This window comes from Xenopus laevis, chromosome 7S, assembly GCF_017654675.1.
Source record: "Xenopus laevis strain J_2021 chromosome 7S, Xenopus_laevis_v10.1, whole genome shotgun sequence".
Classification (NCBI taxonomy): Eukaryota; Metazoa; Chordata; class Amphibia; order Anura; family Pipidae; genus Xenopus; species Xenopus laevis.
Genome location: NC_054384.1, coordinates 112,261,433 through 112,285,650, shown reverse-complemented (window position 1 = coordinate 112,285,650; position 24,218 = coordinate 112,261,433). Strand labels below are relative to the sequence as shown.

Genomic DNA, 24,218 nt, shown 5'->3' with positions numbered 1-24,218 from the left:
CATAGACATTTCCCAGACAGCGTTTGGGGGGGGGAGGGGGAGGAGGACCAGGGGTCTTTTGCCAAATGAGCAGAATGTTCTGCGTCGGTGCAACTAAAGTAAAAACCTTTCCAAGGGGAAGTAACCCCAGACTTTGCAGCCTGTCACTCATCAGACTCAGAGGAGGAACATTTGGGGTCATTTTGGGGTGGGGCCAGGGATATGAGTGACATTACTTGGGCCCAGGGGCAGGTCCCAATCAGTGGTTAATCCGTGGGAATTATCGGATGAGGTTGGAGTTAATCTGGAAATGTGCTGACGGGCTGCAGGCTCCCGGGAGTTGTCTCCTTGCTGTCAGTAACACAGGGAGTTTGCAGCCCCCCAGCCATGACTCTGAGCAACGAGCAGCAGGTGGTCCTCACTGGGGTGTTCTGTTCCCTTGTGGCCCTGGCGGTGATCTTGTGCCTCTGCTACTTCACATGTCGCCTGGCGGGGTAAGTCACCCACACGGGGCCAAAAATGAACATTATTTAGCCAAAAACTCTACAACTACAACTCCCAGCATCCATAGACAGATCTGCCACAGCTGGAGGGCCCCATGGTCAATACTCCAATACCAGCTTACAACTCCCTGCACTCTCACAGATTTTGTCCAATGTCTATAGAGCAATGTCTTGAACGTTACAGAGTAATTGGGGTGCAGGGAGTTGGCAGATTCCTGTGCCGCTGGTTTTATTTGGTGGGACTGGGAGAATTGGAACAAGGAAAAGATTCTCTCCCAAACCAGGGAAACGAGGGGAACATCCCCATTGTTACATCACTGAAACATTATTATTATTCCTCGGTACATTAAACTGGCCATAGACCCGGTCTATTTGGTCGATCAGACAGGTTTGATTTTGACCCGACCGATCCCGCCGGAGCCCATTGCGCATTATAATCGGATCATTTGGCTAAACGTCCAGATTACCTCCGATATAGCCAGGCTCGTTAATGGCATATCGGGGAAAGATCCGCTCGTTTGGCGACCGACATCTTTGCGTCTATGGAGACCGTAACACTAGGGATCCCTGAGCAGTAAAGGTTACCAGATCCCCACCCCCATACAACACAGAGGAGCTTCACTTCTGGTCTGGGAAATATTTAGATATTTGAGTTCCTAATGGCTGGAACTTGCCCTCGGATTAGAATCCTGTCATTAACTGCTGAATGTGCCAGGACGGAGCCAGTCTGTGCCCATCAGGTGCCAAAGACAACAAAATCCCAACATCCTACAGCAGAGACTCCCTGCACCCCGACACCCTACAGCAGAGACTCCCTGCACCCCAACATCCTATAGCAGAGACTCCCTGCACCCCGACACCCTACAGCAGAGACTCCCTGCACCCCGACACCCTACAGCAGAGACTCCCTGCACCCCGACACCCTACAGCAGAGACTCCCTGCACCCCGACACCCTACAGCAGAGACTCCCTGCACCCCAACACCCTACAGCAGAGACTCCCTGCAACCCAGCATCAGACATTTGTCAGACACAATTCAGATATTGGGCACAGAGCCCCCTACTCTCAGCCCTCAATAACAGCCCCCCTAAAGGTGGCCATACACGGGCCAATAAAAGCTGGAGACAGACCGGCAGCTTATTGGCCTGTGTATGGGGCCCCCCGACGGGCTTCCCTGATTGAGATCTGGCAGAAAGTCGGGCAGATCTCGATCGGATGGGACTAACAATCCTGTCGTTCACATTCGTTAGGATCCCACAATCGGATCAGCCAGATATTGCCCACCTCAAGGTGGGCATATTGAGGAGAGATCCGCTCGTTTGGCGACATCGCGTGTATGGCCCCCTTAATACACAACCAGTGATCCCATGTAACAGACCCCCCCAGACAGACAGCCCAGGACATTCCACTGGCTCCACATCCCCATGGGGGTCCAGCATTTATCAGTGGGGGGGCTGAAGGAAGGAGAAATGGAACCAAAGAGATAGAGGCGGGGGGGGGTGGTAAGTGCCAGAATAAACCTTCTATGGGGGGATTTTCCAGGAATAAACAGGAGGGGGGTCCCACGCTCAGAACATTCCTTCTCTCTATTTCTCTATATGGGTGGGCACTAGATATTATGGGCCCCCACAGCAGATATTTAGAGGTTGATTTGTTTTACAAATATTTATTGAAACCGGGCCTCCTGGGCCCCCCTGATTCCTCTATATAATTCATGTCCAGGCCCGGGGGCCAACAGTGGCCCGTTTTCGAATTTACAGCGGCCCTCAGCCTCCATCATGAAATTAATAATAATGTGACCCCCCAGCACAGTGCGATGAGTATTGTATTGGTCTATACCAGGGCTGTCCAACTGCCGGCCCACGGGCCGCCCCACATGAAAGTCTGACTGATGTGTCTGATTACCATGTGTAACATTTAATAGGTATCACTACAGAGATTAACTGCCCCTGTATTGTCTAAACCTCAAATTCAGACTAATCCCCTGTATTGTTCTACCTGAGACCCCTCTATTGTTTCTATCCTAAAGCCCCTGTACTGTTCTACCTGAGACCCCTCTATTGTTTCTATCCTAAAGCCCCTGTACTGTTCTACCTGAGACCCCTCTATTGTTTCTATCCTAAAGCCCCTGTACTGTTCTACCTGAGACCCCTCTATTGTTTCTATCCTAAAAACCCCTGTACTGTTCTACCTGAGACCCCTCTTATGTTTCTATCCTAAAGCCCTGTACTGTTCTACCTGAGACCCCTCTATTGTTTATACCCTAAAGCCCCTGTACTGTTCTACCTGAGACCCCTCTATTGTTTATATCCTAAAGCCCCTGTACTGTTCTAACCTGAGACCCCTCTATTGTTTATATCCTAAAGCCCCTGTACTGTTCTACCTGAGACCCCTCTATTGTTTATATCCTAAAGCCCCCTGTACTGTTCTACCTGAGACCCCTCTATTGTTTCTATCCTAAAGCCCCCTGTACTGTTCTACCTGAGACCCCTCTATTGTTTCTATCCTAAAGCCCCTGTACTGTTCTACCTGAGACCCCTCTATTGTTTCTTATCCTAAAGCCCCTGGTACTGTTCTACCTGAGACCCCTCTATTGTTTCTATCCTAAAACCCCTGTACTGTTCTACCTGAGACCCCTCTATTGTTTCTATCCTAAAGCCCTGTACTGTTCTAACCTGAGACCCCTCTATTGTTTATACCCTAAAGCCCCTGTACTGTTCTACCTGAGACCCCTCTATTGTTTATATCCTAAAGCCCCTGTACTGGTTCTACCTGAGACCCCTCTATTGTTTTATATCCTAAAGCCCCTGTACTGTTCTACCTGAGACCCCTCTATTGTTATATCCTAAAGCCCCTGTACTGTTCTACTGAGACCCCTCTATTGTTATATCCTAAAGTCCCTGTACTGTTCTACCTGAGACCCTCTATTGTTTATATCTAAAGCCCTGTACTGTTCTACCTGAGACCCCTCTATTGTTTATATCCTAAAACCCTGTACTGTTCTACCTGAGACCCCTCTAGTGTTTATATCCAAAGCCCCTGTACTGTTCTACCTGAGACCCCTTTATTGTTTATATCCTAAAGCCCCTGTACTGTTTCTACCTGAGACCCCTCTATTGTTCTATCTAAGCCCCTGTACTGTTCTACCTGAGACCCCTCTATGTTTTTATCCTAAAGCCCCTGTACTGTTCTACCTGAGACCCCTCTATTGTTTCTATCCTAAAACCCCTGTACTGTTCTACCTGAGACCCCTCTATTGTTTCTATCCTAAAGCCCCTGTACTGTTCTACCTGAGACCCCTCTATTGTTTCTATCCTAAAGCCCCTGTACTGTTCTACCTGAGACCCCTCTATTGTTTCTATCCTAAAGCCCCTGTACTGTTCTACCTGAGGACCCCTCTATTGTTTTATATCCTAAAGCCCCTGTATTGTTCTACCTGAGACCCCTCTATTGTTTATATCCTAAAGCCCCTGTATTGTTCTACCTGAGACCCCTCTATTGTTTATATCCTAAAGCCCCTGTACTGTTCTACCTGAGACCCCTCTATTGTTTATATCCTAAAGCCCCTGTACTGTTCTACCTGAGACCCCTCTATTGTTTCTATCCTAAAGCCCCTGTACTGTTCTACCTGAGACCCAGAGTGAAACTGCCACATTGTTCTCCTGTTCTCACTTTATACAAAATGCTAATGGGCCCCAGCACTGTGTCACTGTATGTAGTACATATTAGACTGGTCCTGATAGGTTTCCCTGTCTCTTGGTCTCTTCTGTCTTCCCTCCCTGTGTGTCTCATACTTTGTATTTGTTCTGGGGGGTTCGTTAGCAATTGAAAATGATTGTTAGTGGCCCCTAAGGTGTTTAATCATATGTTGGGGTACTGTGGAGGCATATGGATTTATGACATATGATTTAGCTTATTTCCCAAATGACTGACATCCCTGCAGGACAGACACAAGGTAGTTTGGCCCCTAGACAAGAGCTTCACTCAGTGCCCCCCTGTCCTGTATTACCATTTCCCTCCTTACCATGATGGTTATTAAATAAAGAGAGCAAGAAAATGTACAACACTTTCATTTATATCACTGCCCCCTGTACCAGCAAGCTCAGCAGCCCTCCATCATACAGCCCTCCTGCAGCCATCATATTGCCCCCAATCTTTACCTGTGTCAGCAGCAGCCAAAAATAAATCTGATCTCATCATATTGTCCCCAAGTATTTATGTACCTGTGCCAGCGCCCAGCAGCAACAGCAAATATATGGGCCCCAAATCTGTACGTGGCTGTGCCAGCAGGAACTTCACACTTTACAGTAATAGAGATAAAGTCTTGAGTTCAGTGTAACTGTGCAAGTGTGAGAGCAGCGAGAGTCCCACCAAGCAGCCCCCCAGCTCTCTGCCTCTCTCTGTCCCCCAACATATCAGTGATGTCATAGACTCGTATACGCACGTCTCGCTGCACCGCACACAAGGAGCCATTACTTGCCGGCAAGAAGGAGAAGGTGAAGGAGATGGATTCCACCCAAAGGGGTGACCATGATTACTGAAACTAATTATTAAATAAACGCTTGAAAAAAATGAAAAAATTAAAAAACAAAAAAAAACCCCATTAAAAGTGCGCCCCTCAATGATGGTGCCCTAGACAGCTGCTTACTCTGCCTACCCCTAGTTCCGGCCCTGATCCCTGCAGTGAGCACCAACCATTTGGTTTTTTGGTGTGTTATTAATGTGGGTGTGGTCTTGCGGTAACATGGGTGTGGTTTAAAGTGGGTGTGGTCTAAAAACAGGGAGTGGCTTCCATTATGGGCCCTCCACCATGTAGATTAGTAAAATTCCGGCCCTCGGTACCATAGAAGTTGGACAGCGCTGGTCTATACTGTGTCTGTGTGTCTGTGAGCTGAAGTGTTAGTAATAGACAAGTACTGGCACATAGTGACGTCTCACTTCTTTACTGGCACATCACTACGTCTATTGCACCTTCAGCCCTAAAGAAATATGTGAGAGTCACGATGTGCAGTAATGGCCCCAAGAAAAGTCCGGCTAAATGATATTTCTCTGGCAGAGAGACCCCACGGTGTAACTTTAACTGCCCAGAACCAGCTGCCAAATCATATACATGGATTATAAATAACTAGATTATAAAGAAATGGATTATAAAGAAATGGATTATAAATAACTGGATTATAAATAACTGGATTATAAAGAAATGGATTATGGCAATGGCAATCTCATCTTTATCCCGGTGCAGTGAGGCAAATAATTGGCCATAAATAGAGATTCCCTATTCTCTTCTGTATTACAGAGCGGCCAACAGAAACTTTGACTTGATCTGAGAGTGGATCCGAGCGCCAGGCTTGTGCCCATACGGAGAGAGCGATGGTGAAACTGGGGGTGCTGCTTCTGCTGGGGACCCTCTCTGAGACCCTCACTTTTCCAGGTAACATTTCAGGGGCTGAGGTTGCAGGGGGTTAAACCCCAGAACGTTACAAATACACCATCAGGGTTAAATGAGCAAAGTGGCAACCCTAATGCCTCTGGTGCCCTAAGTGAGTGGGCACTCCCGGGAGTGCAGTACTGGAATATAAATGGGAATTGGCTGATGTACCAGTTAGAGATTTGTGCCCAACTGTCCCAGACGTTCGTTAGGGCAAATACACCCCCCGGCAGTGATTGGCGACAGCTGTGGTCGCTCATTAAGATGTTGGAATAAGTAATTACCCCGAGGGGTCACAGTGAGTAACATGGGGGAGACACAGGCTCCAAAATAAGGAGAAACATTAAGTTCAGGGAGTGGAAAGCACAATAATGAGATGGAACAGAACAGGGGGTATTAACCCTCTCAAGTCTGAGAGCTCAGCCACACGGCTTTAAAGTAACAGTTCCTGGAGGGGCAATATATTAATGTGACGGGCAACAAGGAGCCACCTGGGCCAGGATCCCAGTCTGACTAGACCCACGGCCCAGGATTTGTCTTCCTCTATCCTTTATTTTTTTTAGAGAGAGATATAAGAAAGCAATAGACGAGGAGCAAACAAAACCACTGAACTCCTCATTTAAATTTTTGTGTAAGACTGAGACCTTTCAATACTGAGTAACGGCTCCTCCTATGGGTCAGGCAGGAATTGGCTGAAACCCACAAATGCCCAAATTGGAATATTCTCAAATCAAATTTTCTGTCCAAAGTCTTTCTAAGTTTTCATATTTGGGGCATTTTCCCTATTTGGGTTCATGCCAAGTCCTGCCCCGTGTGCCTCGTTAAGGTGAGTGATTAAGAAACGCTGTCAATTACGTGTTTTACTGCAAATACGAGGGATTTTCCCTGTTTTTCTCTTAAAGGGGAAGTAAAGTAAATTAAAATAAGGCTAAAAAGGCTGTATTTTGTATACTAAACATAAACATGAACTTACTGCACCACAAGTCTAATCAAACAAATGATTTATGCTTTCAAAGTTGGCCACAGGGGGTCACCATCTTGTAACTTTGTTATACATCTTTGCAAGACCAAGACTGTGCACATGCTCAGTGTGATCTGGGCTGCTTAGGGATCATCATAAACAAAGCTGCTTGAGTTCTGCATGGCTGGGAAGTAAGGCGGGGGCTCCCCCTGCTGTTCATAAGTATGATTGTTTCCCTGCAGAGCAGTTAGGGACCGTCTGACAATTCCTATCCACAGCAGTAAATGAAGGGAGAATTTCACTGCAGATAGTCAGGTTTCTTATAAAAACGGTAAACATTTTTTAATTAAGGTATTAGGGATGCACTGAATCCACTTTTTTGGATTCGGCCGAACCCCCGAATCCTTTGCGAAAGATTCTGCCGAATACCAAACCGAATCCGAACCCTAATTTGCATATGCAAATTAGGGATGGGAAGGGGAAAACATTTTTTACTTCCTTGTTTTGTGACAAAAAGTCACGTGATTTCCCTCCCTGCACCTAATTTACATATGTAAATTAGGATTCGGATTCGGTTCAGCCAGGCAGAAGGATTCGGCCGAATCCTGCTTAAAAAGGCCGAATCCTGGCCGAATCCCGAACCCTGGATTCGGTGCATCCCTATAAAGTATATTGGAGATAGGTTTCTTTTTCATTAAAGAAAGTAAAAATGGGGTTTGATATTTTTGCCTTTACATGCCCTTTAAGAACAAGAGAAAAACCCAAATTACTGGAGGCGGCAGGCCCAGGAGACGCTAAGGAACGCGCTGCAGCTGCAAAATCTCAACACCAACATTGCAAAGAACGTCATCATGTTCTTGGGGGATGGTATGTACCCCAACACTAAAATCTCATGCAGCGCATGGATCAGGCCACAGACAAACCCAGTACAGACTTATCAGGTCTCGCTGGACACAGCCCACCCCAGTACAGGCTCAATAAAACCCATAGACACCGACTGACCCAGTAAAGACCCACCCCAGTATTGCCTCAATAGCCCCCCTAGAACTGACCCAGTACAGACACTCTAATAACTGTATCTTATTATTTCAGGTATGGGGGTGTCCACAGTAACAGCCACGAGGATTCTCAAAGGGCAACTGTCTGGGCAACCGGGGGAAGAGACGGAGCTGGAAATGGACAAGTTTCCCTTTGTTGCACTTTCTAAGGTAAAGTGACAGTTTTATCCCAGTTTTATCGCAGCGATTTCATGCGACAGTCGGATCAATGTAGTTGTAACATGCGATTTCTCCTTCACTTCCATTTTCAGTAAACCACACGTCGCATGCATTTAGTCGCATTGCGACGCGTCGGGTCAAAACGCATCATCGAGTCCTGCCCTTAAACACTCGCTGGCGGGAAAACCACCAGCTGTAACGATATCACATGCTGAGAGTTATAGTTAAACATCAGTTAAATATTCGGCCATGATTACATCCGGGCAATTTGTATACAAACAGTACATACACATCAGATTTATTACACAGACAAGATTAATAACAAATAACAAAAAGCAATAATGTTGTTAAAACTATCCGGGTGCTTCACAAAACTGTTCAGAAATGTTACCAGTTCAATCTACATTTTCTACATTAGTTAAACTGTGAAAATCGTTGAGACAAACACAACAAACTCCTCTACTTTATTTGGACTATAGAACTTTACTCATATTGGTAGATTAACTCTTGGTTGTATAATTAATGCCATTAGGCTATACCTATGAATATAAGTTGACGACCTACCAAACATCCCACGGTTCTGCTGTGTTGTATGTTATAACCACTGACTTAGCAGGAGACGGGAGACCGCTGTTGCTATGGATTCCCCTATCCCACCACTGACTACTAACCCCAAAAAAGTGTAACCCCTTAGAATTAGGAGTAAAGCTAAAATGCCACCAACATACATACCCCCTATTATGGGCCCTTTGTGTGTTCAGTGTCCGTACTAAAATAGTATTCATTATTGGTGTAGTTACAAAGTCACCATATGTATAATCAATAACCAGCGATTAATGTGTTAAATTAATAAAATAAAAAATACAATAGTGAATAAATGTGGAAAAAATAAAAAAGAATAAAAAAGAACTAGAGGGGGTCGTTTCTGAAGAAACCACAAGATGTTGGCTTTGAAACGCAAGAGGTGTTGGGGCCAGTCGCCCCTGGTGCATAGAGAGTACACAAAGTTGGTAGAATCTGGTTTAAAACGGGGAAAATTGAAGCAGATCAAATTGTACCATTAAAATCAATCCAAAAACCTAATTGGCTGTTTTTGGCTGCACCCACTTTTAAAATTTGAATCCCAGTCCCCCTGTGACCGACTGTGCCAAGTTTGATGTCCCTCCCATGAACAATCTAAGAGCGGCGACAGTTTTAACTTTTCCCATTGAAACAAATGGCTAATATTTGATTGGCTGTGGTAGACTCCGCCCACTTTTCCAAATTTTAACCCCAGTGACCCATGGTGCCAAGTTTTGGGTCTGTGGCTTTAACACTGTGGGAATGACAGTGTTTGACATTTTCTCATTGAAGTCAATAGAGAAAATCTGATTGGCTGTTTGTTGCTCCGCCCACTTTTTGGAGTCCCCAAAATGTGACATAACTTTTCAGGTTGACCCCATGACTAAGTGACCCAAGTTTGGTGAGTGTAACTTTAATGCTGTACGAGTGGCAAAAGTTTCAAATTTTCCAATGAAAGTCTATGGGAAAAAATTGGGTCTTTGGGGGGCCGCCACAGGGCCACGGAGGGTGGGATCGCTTAACAGAGCACAAGCAACCTATTCGGGTATGTGCCGAACAAGTGTGCAAAGTTTCATAATTGTACTCCTAAAACTCTGGGAGGAGTAGCGTTTAGAAAATTGCTAAAATTTCATTGGCTGTTGGTAGCTCCGCCCACTTTGGGGTGCCCCTACCAAATACATATTTTTATTCGGGGTGGCACCAACAATATGCGGTCCGAGTTTGGGGAAAACTGTACGAGCGGCAGCGATTTGAAAATTTTCTCTGTCAAAGTCAATAGGAAAAAAGGCGTCTTCGGTGGTCGGCCGCACGGGCACAGTGGGTGGGATCGCTTACTAAAGCACAAGCAACGTACTTTGCTATAAGGCCAATAGGTGAGGAAAGTTTGGCGCCTGTACCCCTAAAACTGTAGGAGGAGTAGCGTGGAACGTTTCGGGGTCAGACCCCTTTTGTTGCACGTTTGCAGAATAAATACACTGAGAGTTATACAGAGAGACATACAGAGAGAGACATACAGAGAGATATACAGAGAGATATACAGAGATATATACACAGAGAGATATACAGAGAGATATATACAGAGATATACAGAGATATACAGAGAGACATACAGAGAGAGACATACAGAGAGAGACATACAGAGAGAGACATACAGAGAGAGACATACAGAGAGAGACATACAGAGAGATATACAGAGATATATACACAGAGAGATATACAGAGAGATATATACAGAGATATACAGAGATATATACAGAGATATATACAGAGAGAGATATACAGAGAGATATACAGAGAGATATACAGAGAGATATACAGAGAGATATACAGAGAGATATACAGAGAGATATACAGAGAGATATACAGAGATATATACACAGAGAGATATACAGAGAGATATATACAGAGATATACAGAGATATATACAGAGATATATACAGAGAGAGATATACAGAGAGATATACACAGAGATATACACAGAGATATACACAGAGATATACACAGAGATATACACAGAGATATACACAGAGATATATACAGAGATATACAGAGATATACAGAGATATACAGAGAGAGATATACAGAGAGAGATATACAGAGAGATATACAGAGAGAGATATACAGAGAGATATATACAGAGAGATATACAGAGAGATATACAGAGATATATACAGAGATATACAGAGATATATACAGAGAGAGATATACAGAGAGATATACAGAGAGATATACAGAGATATACAGAGAGAGATATACAGAGAGATATACAGAGAGATATACAGAGAGATATACAGAGAGATATACAGAGAGATATACAGAGAGATATACAGAGATATACAGAGATATACAGAGATATACAGAGATATACAGAGATATACAGAGATATACAGAGATATATACAGAGAGATATACAGAGATATACAGAGAGAGATATACAGAGAGAGATATACAGAGATATACAGAGAGAGATATACAGAGAGAGATATACAGAGAGATATACAGAGAGATATACAGAGAGATATACAGAGAGATATACAGAGAGATATACAGAGAGATATACAGAGAGATATACAGAGATATACAGAGAGATATACACAGAGAGATATACAGAGAGATATACAGAGAGATATACAGAGAGATATACAGAGAGATATACAGAGATATACAGAGATATACAGAGATATATACAGAGAGATATACAGAGATATACAGAGAGATATACAGAGAGAGATATACAGAGAGAGATATACAGAGAGAGATATACAGAGATATATACAGAGAGATATACAGAGAGATATACAGAGAGATATACACAGAGATATACAGAGAGATATACACAGAGATATATACAGAGATATACACAGAGATATACACAGAGATATATACAGAGATATATACAGAGATATATACAGAGATATATACAGAGAGATATACAGAGAGATATACAGAGATATATACATAGAGATATACAGAGGTAACAGCTGTGACTCCAGATGAACATTCTGAGCTTCCCACTTATTATATTGGCTCCGGGGCCCTATAGGATTTATTTTTGCCCCTCAGTAAAGAAGGAATCCGTGTCCCTCTGGGCTGGGAATGGCTCAGTGTGAATCTGCTTTTCCATTGGGATCTGAGCCGAGACCTCAGGTGAATCTCCTGGAGTTTTCCTGTCCCGTCCGGAGGCACCAGAACTATTCTGGGTCTGACCCACAAACATTGGGGCCTCACACTGGGACCCACAAGCACCAAGTCCCTGCGGGTTCAGCCCTGCACTCACCTCCTTGGAGCAGAACAGACTGTACCACCTGTTGGGCATTAGGGGTGCCAAGTCCTGTATAGCGGTGCCCCAGAACAATCCTTCCTTGTCTCATTCCCACCCACAGTCATCTGCATCCCCCCCCAATGAACCCAAATGGGGCTGTGCCTCGTGCCAATTAAAGCTCCTTTTTTAGGGGCAGTTGTAGGGCAGAATCATTATTTAGCCTCATGCAGATGCCCCAACCTGTGGGAATGTTACAGGCACTGAGCCGACAGGAGCACCGTTTCCATTATTAGGCAGGTTACACATGGGGAGGAGAGCAGCCCATCCCAAGGGCACATGTTATATCCCACATACAGGAGAGCTCCGGCACAGAATTCCCTTTCCTGTTCAGGGATTAAGCCAAAGTTCTGTTGGATTTCACTGTTTACTGGAGAATCCGTTGCACCAGCAGAACCAACTGGTCACTCACCAGTGAAACCAAAACCTGTGGATTAACCCCAGGCCCAAAACCTATTTATAGACCCTTTAATGTGCAGTTTAATTATTTGTCCTTTGCCAGAACAATGAGATGTTTATTTGCCCTGAGTGTTATATAGCTCAGTCCCCCATGTTCTCCCATAAAGAACAGAATGAGTTTGGGTTCATATTCCCTGGCACTGCCTAATTTATTAACCATTTCTTTCCCACACAGACCTACAACACCAACGCACAAGTGCCAGACAGCGCGGGCACTGCCACTGCCTATCTGTGTGGGGTGAAAGCCAACGAGGGCACCGTGGGGGTCAATGCAGCCGCTGTGCGGGGTCAGTGTAACACCACAAAGGGCAATGAGGTGGACTCAATCCTGAAATGGGCCAAGCAAGCAGGTGAGCCATGGGGCCGGGTACAGCCATTGGGCACACTTGGTGCAATTGGATCAATTTGGCAGCACCCTCATTTCTCTGAAGTCCTCAGTACCAAGGTTATTAACCCTCAGTTCTTTCTGCCCCCAGGGAAATCTGCAGGGGTAGTAACCACAACGCGGATTAATCATGCCACCCCCAGCGCAGCCTATGCCCACTGTGTGAACAGAGACTGGTACTCAGACTTGGAGATGCCCAAGGAGGCCGTGGATCAGGGGTGCAAGGACATCGCATGGCAACTCATGCACAACGTCCCAAATATCGAGGTGGGTTCAGTTCAAAAACCAACAAGCACCTTTCCACTTACTGTGTTGGACTGGTCACTTTCTAATAAATAGATGGATATTGTGCCACATGGAATGGATCTTAAAGGGACACTGTCATGAGAAAATATGTTTTTCCCCCCCAAAAGCATCAGTTAATAAAACTGCTCCAGCAAAATGCTGCACTGAAATCCGTTTCTCAAAAGAGCAAACAGATGTTTTTATATTTAATTTTGAAATCTGACATGGGGCTAGACATATTGTCTGTTTCCCAGCTGCCCCCAGTCATGTGACTTGTGCTCTGATAAACTTCAGTCACTCTTTACTGCAAGTTGGAGTAATATCACCCCCCAGCAGCCTAACAACAGAACAATGGGAAGATAACCAGATAGCAGCTCCCTAACACAAGATAACAGCTGCCTGGTAGATCTAAGAACAACACTCAATAGTAAAATCCAGGTCCCACTGAGACCCATTCAGTTACATTGAGTAGGAGAAACAACAGCCTGCCAGAAAGCAGTTCCATCCTAAAGTGCTGGCTCTTTCTGAAATCACATGACCAGGCAAAATGACCTGAGATGCCCCTACACACCAATATTACAACTAAATACACTTGCTGCTTCAGGAATGACATTTTATATTGTACAGTGAATTATTTGCAGTGTAAACAGTGTCATTCAGAAATAAAAAGTACACCATAAAATCATGACAGAATCCCTTTAAATATTCTTATGGTGGAACCAACAGGCTAATGGGAACCAACATTGGGCCCCACAGGCAGAACACCACTAGCCACTATTGCAGGTTCACAATTGGTCAGAGTGACTAGGTGACCAGACACAGGCAACAGCTACTGGTTCAGGCTCTGTATCAGGTAAGAAACCTTTTGGTTGTGAATCGGCCCAAAACATTGTTCCGATCATAAACCAATTGGGCTCAGCAGAAAATCCTACTGACTGAAGACTTTGTTGAGACAGTAGACATTGTATGTGGTCAATAGCTTTGCCCAGGTCTACTCCTGATCTATTCCTCCTTCTCCATTCCTACTCTCTTCCTCCATTTCTCCCACTCCATTCCTACTCTTCTCCTCCTCCTAGTCTCTGCCTCCATCTCCTCAATTCCTACTCTCTTCCTCCTCCTCCTCCTCCATTCCTACACTCCTCCTCTTCAGCCATTCCTCCTCCTCCATCTCCTCAAGTCCTACTCTTCGTCAGTCCTACTACCCCATTCCACCTGACAGGGCTGGTCATTATCAGATCTCAAGCTCCATATGAAGTTGGTCTTGTCAGAATTTGGGCCCAAAACTACAGGGAAGTTCCATGTGACTAGCAGCATGGGGGTGCCATAAAACCATTATTATAACAAGAATGAAAATACAACAGATCTAAACCCCTTCAGGGCACAGTATTGGGTTTTACTCACCTTCTCAGGAGTTGTGGGACCAGATCTCAGTTGCAGAAGGATCAGCTTCACTGGAACAGAACACAATGATTAGACATTTATTTGCAGTGGAACAATAGAGACAGTGTATGAAGTGCAAGTTCCACTAATAACAGCCCCCGATGCACTAGGGATTGTGTTGCCTGTAAACACCCCGGCCCCCAGAATAGACAAAAAGCTGGAAGTGATGCGCTGAGGCAACGTGACCCCAGAACTTAACCCAGAGCCACAGTTACAAGTTAGAGGGGTTCACTTTTCTATTAAATGAGTATAACATTATATCATTGGCTGATAACAGAGGCTTCTCAGCACAAGTAGCTGCTCAGTTGCCCTTTGGGGGGCAGCTAAGGGAAGGGCTATGCTTATAGGCTTGTCACCTAACTGACCTACTCGACAGTTACATTATTCCCTGATGCCAATGTTAATAGGGGAGCAGTGCCAGTGTCAGCCCAGATAAAGGGGCATCTCTCTCTCTGTTCATGAAGAGCTACAGTGGTTCCTATTTGATGGGATAACCCCCCCTCTTTCAGCAGTAAAACTATTTTATTGGGAACAGCCTAAGATCAGAGCAATGGAACGTGAGGGTCCGAGCCAAGAACCACCTCTAGTCACAAGAATCCAAACTATAAAAGGCTGCGCTGCATCTGGGGAAGAACATCCACACACCCTGCTTGGTGCCACTTCCAGATGCTCCACCAATGAATTAGAACTGAAGATATTTGGGAAGGAGCTGGGGGGTTATTTCTCTTTGCACAACAGACTTCCTGTCCAGCTGTGAAACACACGGAAGGGGGCAACTCACATTAGAACAGATCACAACAAAAACTCCCATATAACCTGGCATAAGTAAACTATATGATGGCATCCAGAATAATCTTAGGCCATTGATTTCCAAGGAATGACAACTAACCCTGTGTCACTAGGGGGTTAGTTGGCATCTTTACCAGGATGGATTATCCCCTAATGACACGGGGTGAGTGGGTATCTGTGTATCAGGAGTAATGACACGGGGTGAGTGAGTATCTCTGTATCAGGAGTAATAACACGGGGTGAGTGGGTATCTCTGTATCAGGAGTAATGACACGGGGTGAGTGGGTATCTGTGTATCAGGAGTAATAACACGGGGTGAGTGGGTATCTGTGTATCAGGAGTAATGACACGGGGTGAGTGAGTATCTCTGTATCAGGAGTAATGACACGGGGTGAGTGGGTATCTGTGTATCAGGAGTAATAACACGGGGTGAGTGGGTATCTGTGTATCAGGAGTAATGACACGGGGTGAGTGGGTATCTGTGTATCAGGAGTAATGACACGGGGTGAGTGGGTATCTGTGTATCAGGAGTAATAACACGGGGTGAGTGGGTATCTGTGTATCAGGAGTAATGACACGGGGTGAGTGGGTATCTCTGTATCAGGAGTAATGACACGGGGTGAGTGGGTATCTCTGTATCAGGAGTAAGGATACGGGGTGAGTGAGTATCTCTGTATCAGGAGTAATAACACGGGGTGAGTGGGTATCTGTGTATCAGGAGTAATGACACGGGGTGAGTGGGTATCTCTGTATCAGGAGTAATAACACGGGATGAGTGGGTATCTCTGTATCAGGAGTAATAACATGGGGTGAGTGGGTATCTCTGTATCAGGAGTAATGATACGGGGTGAGTGGGTATCTCTGTACCAGGAGTAATAACACGGGGTGAGTGGGTATCTCTGTATCAGGAGTAATAACACGGGGTGAGTGGGTATCTCTGTATCAGGAGTAATGATACGGGGTGAGTGGGTATCTCTGTATCAGGAGTAATAACACGGGGTGAGTGGGTATCTCTGTATCAGGAGTAATAACACGGGGTGAGTGGGTATCTCTGTATCAGGAGTAATAACACGGGGTGAGTGGGTATCTCTGTATCAGGAGTAATAACACGGGGTGAGTGGGTATCTGTGTATCAGGAGTAATAACACGGGGTGAGTGGGTATCTGTGTATCAGGAGTAATGATACGGGGTGAGTGGGTATCTCTGTATCAGGAGTAATAACACGGGGTGAGTGGGTATCTCTGTATCAGGAGTAATAACACGGGGTGAGTGGGTATCTGTGTATCAGGAGTAATGATACAGGGTGAGTGGGTATCTGTGTATCAGGAGTAATGACACGGGGTGAGTGGGTATCTGTGTATCAGGAGTAATGATACGGGGTGAGTGGGTATCTCTGTATCAGGAGTAATGACACGGGGTGAGTGGGTATCTCTGTGTATCAGGAGTAATAACACGGGGTGAGTGGGTATCTCTGTATCAGGAGTAATGACACGGGGTGAGTGGGTATCTCTGTGCCAGGAGTAATGAGTGGGTATCTCTAGATTCGGCTTGTCTGCCCTGGGTGGTTTGCTACTTGCCCTGACCTATTGCCTGAACTAGGACTGTGTTTATTCTCTTCTCCTTACACACTGCTGAGGTCTGTGAATTATTTTATTATTACATTTATTTGGGCCTCAGTATGTTTGGTAGGGGGTTACTCAGAAGCAGTTCAATTAAGTATTGAGTTAGCCTTTAGGTAGGACAGGTATCGAGAGCAATGAGACAGAATTGGGTTGACCCAGGATAAGGGCAGTCTCGGTTCAGACTGAACTGTTGAAAGACAGCGATAAAATACCATTGGGCCTTAAGGTTCAGAGCATTAGAGTGCATGCGACGTGTGTTGCAATGGGCACAACTGGACTTCACCTGTTCTCACATCTCCCCCCCACAGGTAATTATGGGAGGGGGAAGGAAATACATGTTCCCTAAAAACACTTCTGACGTGGAGTACCCCAATGATGACAAGTCAAGCGGCACTCGATTGGATGGACTGAACCTGACCCAAATCTGGCTGGATCAAAAACCCAATAAAAAGGTAAATTCGACCAATTCTATGCCACGTGTGTATGATGCCCCTTGGGAATGAAGGGTTTGTATTGCCCAGTGCCAAAGGCCTTACCTGGCATATACAGGGTTGGAGACATCTCGTGGTTGGGGTTGTGGTTGACTCTACTGTGGGCCTCAGTCTGAAAACCTAAAGATAAACCAAAACCAGGTTAAGATTTAGAGAACTAAAGAAACATACAACAATCTATAGCACTGCTGAGTTTCTGCACAGGGGCCTCTGGCCAACAAATCCACAAGAACTCAGCACTTGGGCTCCATGGCAGGAGGAGAACCAATGAGTAAAGGCCAAAGAACATATTCCCCTTCTGTACAGCAAGGAAACCACTATATAAACTGTACATGCACAGGAACCCCCATGTCACACACCAGTAGCACCCCAATATGTCACACGTTAAACACTATAAACTCCTCCCATCCACAGGCCGCTCGCTATGTTTGGAACAGGGAACAGCTTTTGTCTGTGAAGCCAGAAGCAGTAGATCATCTGCTCGGTAAGTGTGTTGCACTTCTATACAGTCACCTATGTGTATATATACAATAAGCGATACCCTCGTACTGGAACAGGGCACCTCCCACCCATATGATGCCCCTGTGCATATAAATAATAATGACTGTTTCTTCTTCAGGACTATTTGAGCCAGTGGACATGCCCTATGAGTTGGAGAGAAATACCACCATGGACCCGTCTCTGCCTGAAATGGTGGAAATGGCAATTAAAATATTGGGGAAAAACCCAATGGGATTCTTCCTCCTTGTAGAAGGTGAGTCCAGTCTGGTACCATGAGCAGTGCAGAGTGTCCCCATTAAATCAATGAGAAAGCCAACGAGTACAATGGGCAGTTACCCTCAGAACTACAGAGCTTTAGTGATGGACCTGACATTGGATTATGGTCTGTTGGAGGAGTTGAAGGTATAAGGGGAGCAGTTCTAGGTACAATGGTGAAGTAGAACGTGGGGTTCTAGGTGTAGTTAATGGACTGATGTCTTGTTCTCAGGTGGAAGAATAGACCATGGACACCATGAGGGGAAGGCAAAGCAAGCGCTGCATGAGGCTGTACAAATGGACGTCGCTATTGGAGTATCAGGGAACATGACGTCAGTAGAAGACACCCTCACAGTGGTCACCGCCGATCACTCCCACGTCTTCACCTTCGGAGGTTACACTTATCGAGGGAACTCAATCTTTGGTAGGTTCTCATACACATTTACCTCAACCTTCAATCAGTTGAGCCTAATTAAGGGACAGCCCCCACCCCAGGTTAACTCTACCCCAAGTTCCCTTGAGACTGGTGCAGGGCCCCTTGGGATAGATTAGGGGTCTCTCCAGCTAACATGATATTTCCGTGACTACTGCACTCCATGTGAGCACTAGGTGGGTTTCAGCACACAAGCAAAATGGAGCCCCAGTTTGACATGTAACATACATGACCCGGCAGCTGTTTTCTGTTCTCAGGTTTGGCTCCAGCTCCCAGTGACTTGGACCTAAAGCCTTTCACTTCCATCCTCTATGGGAACGGCCCAGGCTACAAACTGGTCAACGGCCAAAGGGAAAACGTCTCCAGTGTGGATTTTTGTAAGTAGCGGGGAGTAGCGGGGAGTTGTTAGTGATGTGCCAGCAGTTGTCTTTTTCTCTAGTTGAACTTTAACTCACAAATTGCTAAATATTACTCTGGAGAACCGTTTCAGCCAAACTGTGATCCTTTATTAAATAAGTTGCACTTCATGTTTCGGATCAAAGATCTTTCCTCGGGTGCTTGTGCAATAAATAAAGTAAAGTTATTTGTTGCAGGACATATGGACTTTGTTACATTGAATACAGCTTTGCAGTAAAGCAGGTAGGGAACTAGGACCTGCTACAATGTTTATATATACACAAGACATGTTAAAGCCATGCGCTAAAGAAATAACAATAGCTGCCACTGGTGAGGGTGTAGAATCCCTCTGGGTAGAGAGTTTGACTGGACAAAAGGTAACAAAGAATTCTCATTGGTGTATGTTATAAACCACCTGGTATAAGTGTCGAGTATGAAGCCCAGTTACTCTTGCACATACAAGCGGCTTCACAGCTGGGTCACGTTGTTGCTATGGGCGACTTCATCTGGATTCTGGGATGGCAGTGGATGTGATTTACTTAGACTTTGCTAAAGCATTTGATACAGTGCCACACAGAAGGTTACTGGTTAAATGAAGGAATGTTGGCCTGGAACATAGTATTTGTACCTGGATAGAGAACTGGCTAAAAGATAGACTACAAAGAGTGGTGGTAAATGGAACATTTTCTAATTGGACCAGTGTTGTTAGTGGAGTACCGCAGGGCTCTGTACTAGGTCCCTTGCTTTTCAACTTGTTTATTAATGACCTGGAGGTGGCCATTGAAAGTACTGTTTCTATTTGTGCAGATGAGACTAAATTGTGCAGAACTATAGGTTCCATGCAGGATGCTGCCACTTTGCACAGTGATTTGTCTAAACTGGAAAACTGGGCAGCAAACTGGAAAATGAGGTTCAATGTTGATAAATGCAGGTTATGCACTTTGGCAAAAATAATATAAATGCAAGTTATACACTAAATGGCAGTGTGTTGGGAGTTTCCTTAAATGAGAAGGATCTTGGGGTCTTTGTAGATAACAAGTTGTCTAATTCTGGGCAGTGTCATTCTGTGGCTACTAAAGCAAATAAAGTTCTTGTATAAAAAAGGGCATTAACTCAAGGGATGAAACATAATTGTGTCTCTTTATAGGTCCCTGGTGAGGCCTCATCTGGAGTATGGGGGCAGTTTTGGACTCCAGTCCTTAAGAGGGATATAAATGAGCTGGAGAGAGTGCAGAGACTAAGTGCAACTAAACTGGTTAGAGGGAGGGAAGAGTTAAATTATGAGGGGAGACTGACAAGGTTGGGGTTGATTTCTCTGGGGGAAAAAAGGCGCTTGTGAGGGGACATGATTAGACTTTACAAGTACATTAGAGGACATTATAGACAAATAGCAGGGGACCTTTTTACCCATAAAGAGAATCACGTACCAGAGGCCTCCCCTTCAGACTAGAGGAAAAGAAGTTTCATTTAAAGGAACAGAGTAGGGGGTTCATCACAGTGAGGACAGTGAGGTTGGGGAATGCACTGCCGGGTGATGATTCAGTTAATGACTATAAGAGGGACTTGGATGATTTCTTGGACAGACATAATACAAAGGTTATTGTGATACTAAACTCTATAGTTAGTATAGATATGGGTATATATCATTTATGTGACAGTAGGGAGGGCTGTGTGTATGGGGCTGGGTTTTCATTTGGAGGGGTTGGACTTGATGGACTGTCTTTTTTCAAACCAATTTAACTGTGTAACTATCTATATAACTAACTATATAACAATGTAACATTGCACTATTGCTTTTTATACTTGTGTGCTGTGATTGGAGTCGGCCTCTAGAGGGCAGTGCTGCAGAAGGAAGATTCTAAACATGTAATGTAATGTGTGTGGCCAGACAGAGGAGCTGACACACTTTTGTTTTGGTGATAAATTGGTCATTGGGTTATGCACATTGTAAACAAGAAGCTGAGGGAGGATCCTTTGATCCGAAACATTTAGTGCAACTTATTAAATAAAGGATCACAGTTTGGCTGAAACGGTTCTCCAAAGTAATATTTAGAAATTTGTGAAGTCAGGGAGGTGTTGCGATACCTGACTGCGTGATGAACAACAAGGGAAGCCTTTAGTTATATTTCACTTATACAGCTCAACTTTAACTCCCTGCAACTCAGTTTCACTGAACCCAAAGGCAGAGGCGACAAGTTCAGCAGCCCAAGGGGTTAATTTGGTTCTTTATTGCTCAGGTGAAGGGGCACTGGGGGGCTTGTAGTGTAACGTGTAGTTCATCAATGCATTAGTGCAGTTAAACACCCCCCCCCCGTTATATACTGTATTAGCCACATTATGTTCTGCAGGGCGCACAATGGGCAACTGGTTCCACCATTAAAGGGGAAGTTCACCTAAAGCTTTTTTGCCCAACGATAAAAATCAGAAGCAACTCCCCAATATCCATTTATTGTTCATTCTCACTGGGTTATTAAGACTCCTGACACAATGTAGCAAGTGAGTTGATTAAAGCTGATTGACCAGAAATTGACAAGCCTTATATTTGCCCATTTAAACCACTTTAAACCATTTAGAATGACCCAATTCCTTGTTCCTTTTGCAGCTCAGTCCAACTACTTGGCCCAGTCGGCGGTTCCCCTGCGCATGGAGACCCACGGGGGGGAGGACGTGGCTGTGTTTGCCAAGGGCCCGATGGCCCACCTCCTGCATGGAGTCCATGAACAGAACTATATCCCCCATGTAATGGCTTATGCCTCGTGTATTGGGCACAACCAGGACCACTGTACATCCAGCAGAGGAAATGACGGAGCCAGAACTTCTCTGATTCTCCTCTCTGTTCTGCTGCCCATCTTTTCCCTCCAGCTTTTCTATTAAAGGGACCAAGCACAATAAAAATAAAACTACCCTGCCCGTCCCTGATAGAGAATCGTCTCCCCTATTTATATGAGGGCACTACCCCCCAACATTCCATTTCAGAGGTTATTTACTTTGTTATTATGTGATACAGGGGAGCCCCAGTGGGGGGGGTGGGCAATTATAGATTTTTTATTTGATTAAAGGGGGTGCAAAAGGACCTCCTAACTGATACATTGAATTATAAGGGGTGACCAGACACATCGATAGGGCAAAAGCCACCAGAATTGATAAGATGTGAGAGAAAAAAAGAGTTTGCATTTCCACTAACTAAACTCATGAATTCATTGGCCAGACTGGAGAAGGACCCGCACAGCAGCCAATCAGCTCTGATCTTTTTTGTAATGTCACTGAAATAAACCTCTCCCTGTCCAATCAGATTCCCCTCCATCATCTCTATCAATAACTTTGTACTGTTTTCTGCATTTGTGACATTCAATTCAATGCCCAGAGCAAATGCCCTTTCTCCTGAGGACACAGGCTCTCGACTATAGAGATAAGACAATATAATTCGATTTATAGAATGCAAGCTTTTGGGACAACCGAGATCCCTGTCTTGTTAGGATAACAGAGCCTATTTTGATCCCGTACTCTGAACTCAGCACTGCTTTAATAACAGTAAGGAAGATTTGTAGCAGCCCTTCTGGTTGCCAAAGGCAATGTCCCTAGCAACCAGCTCATATTCTTATTTTAATACACACAAAGGCACAGCAGGTAAATGGTCAGTGGCACAGGGATCATAATAAAAGCCCAAGGTTTCCCTTTAAAGGGGTGGGTCATATTTTAATTAACGTTTAGTAAGATCTGCACATTTACATCCGAAGACTACTTGCAACTTGTCCTCATTTTATGGCAATCAAATTATTTCACTTTTTGTTCAGTGTGGATAGGGATGTAGCGAACGGCGGAAAAAATGCAAACGGTTCGCGAACGTCGCGAACCCCATAGACTTCAATGGGAAGGCGAATTTTAAAAGCTAGAAAAGACATTTCTGGCCAGAAAAATGATTTTAAAGTTGTTTAAAGGGTGCAACGACCTGGACAGTGGCATGCCAGAGGGGGATCAAGGGCAAAAATGTATCTGAAAAATCCATTGTTGACACAGCGCTGCGTTTTGTGCTGTAAAGGGCAGAAATCACACTACGTCACTCAGGTGGTGTTTCTGGACACGGAATGTGAAAAAGCTCACACAGCTAGGTGGCACTTGGTTAAAGACTGGGCAAACAATGCCTGCAAGGGCAACGTATACAGTAGTGGGTACGGAATATATTATTGCTGCTGTAAAAACATCACTCAGGTGATGTTTACGGACACGGAATTATTATTGTTATTTAGACAGAATGTGAAAAAGCTCACACAGCTAGGTGGCACTTGCATACCTCCCAACTGTCCCTCTTTTGACCACTCAACCCCCTGTCCCTCTTTTGTACTGGAAAGTCCCTCTTTTCTCTGCACTGAACAGCCAGAAAAAAACCAGTTTCTAACTTAATTGGCTTTTGGCAGAGAGTTCAGAACAGCTAACAGGTGCAAATAAGATACTTTGTAACAATTTTGACTCTGGTTGGTGCTGGTAGTGGTGAACTACTAGGAGGAGCAGCACACCAGTCCCACTCCCCAACACAGCTAGACTAATAGCACTGGGCTCTTATAGTAGCAAAGTAAAAAAACAAAAAATAAAATAAAAGCAGTCCTTACAAGGACTATTGGGTTATTACAGCAGTCAGCAGATGAGATCAGAAGAGATCAGTGCCCACAGCAGCTACATACAGAGCACTGCAGTAGAAGGTAGATTACTAGCCAGCAAAGCTACCTAACCTAAACTCACTGTCCCTCAAATCCCTGCAGAGTTCTGTCCCTACAATACAGAGCAGTATCAAGTAGATTACTAGCCATCAAAGTTACTATCAACTGTCCCTCAAATCACTAACAGCTCTCTCCCTACACTAGCTCTTCCAAGCACACACAGGCAGAATGAAAAAACGCTGCAGGGCTTCAGTTTATATATGGAAGGGGAGTGGTCCAGGGGGTGTGGGGGTGGTCCAGGAGGGAGAGCTTCCTGATTGGCTGCCATGTATCTGCTGCTCTGGGGTGAGAGGGCAAAAATAAGCGCCAGGTAAGGCGAACCCTACAATGGCGAACGTCGCGCGACGTTCGCGAACATTCGGCGGACGCGAACGGTCGATGTTCGCGTGAATTAGTTCGCGGGCGAACAGTCCGCGACATCCCTGAGTGTGGAATTTCAGCAGCTATCTGGTTGCTAGGGCCTAGTTTATCCTAGCAAC

At 44.9% G+C, this 24,218-nt stretch overlaps 1 protein-coding gene across 1 annotated transcript; it reads left to right on the top strand.

Moving 5' to 3' along the window:
* Positions 1–297: 297 nt before the first annotated feature.
* Positions 298–22,312, top strand: alpl.S (alkaline phosphatase, liver/bone/kidney S homeolog). The gene is made up of 12 exons (XM_018228296.2): positions 298–473; positions 5,779–5,913; positions 7,619–7,738; positions 7,964–8,079; positions 12,603–12,777; positions 12,904–13,079; positions 17,257–17,400; positions 17,854–17,923; positions 18,059–18,193; positions 18,428–18,619; positions 18,886–19,005; positions 21,627–22,312. Exons 2-12 carry the CDS (start codon positions 5,853–5,855, stop codon positions 21,896–21,898), a joined length of 1,581 nt encoding a protein of 526 aa, XP_018083785.1. The 5' UTR covers positions 298–473; positions 5,779–5,852; the 3' UTR covers positions 21,899–22,312.
* Positions 22,313–24,218: the final 1,906 nt, after the last annotated feature.

What these genes read in the sequence shown, in the direction of transcription:
- alpl.S (XM_018228296.2), top strand. Translation starts at nt 5,853, where the DNA reads ATGGTGAAACTGGGGGTGCTGCTTCTGCTGGGGACCCTCTCTGAGACC. An exon ending in ACAACGTCCCAAATATCGAG is followed by an intron (nt 13,080 to 17,256) that starts GTGGGTTCAGTT and finishes TCCCCCCCACAG; the next exon opens with GTAATTATGGGAGGGGGAAG. An exon ending in ATCAAAAACCCAATAAAAAG is followed by an intron (nt 17,401 to 17,853) that starts GTAAATTCGACC and finishes TCCCATCCACAG; the next exon opens with GCCGCTCGCTATGTTTGGAA.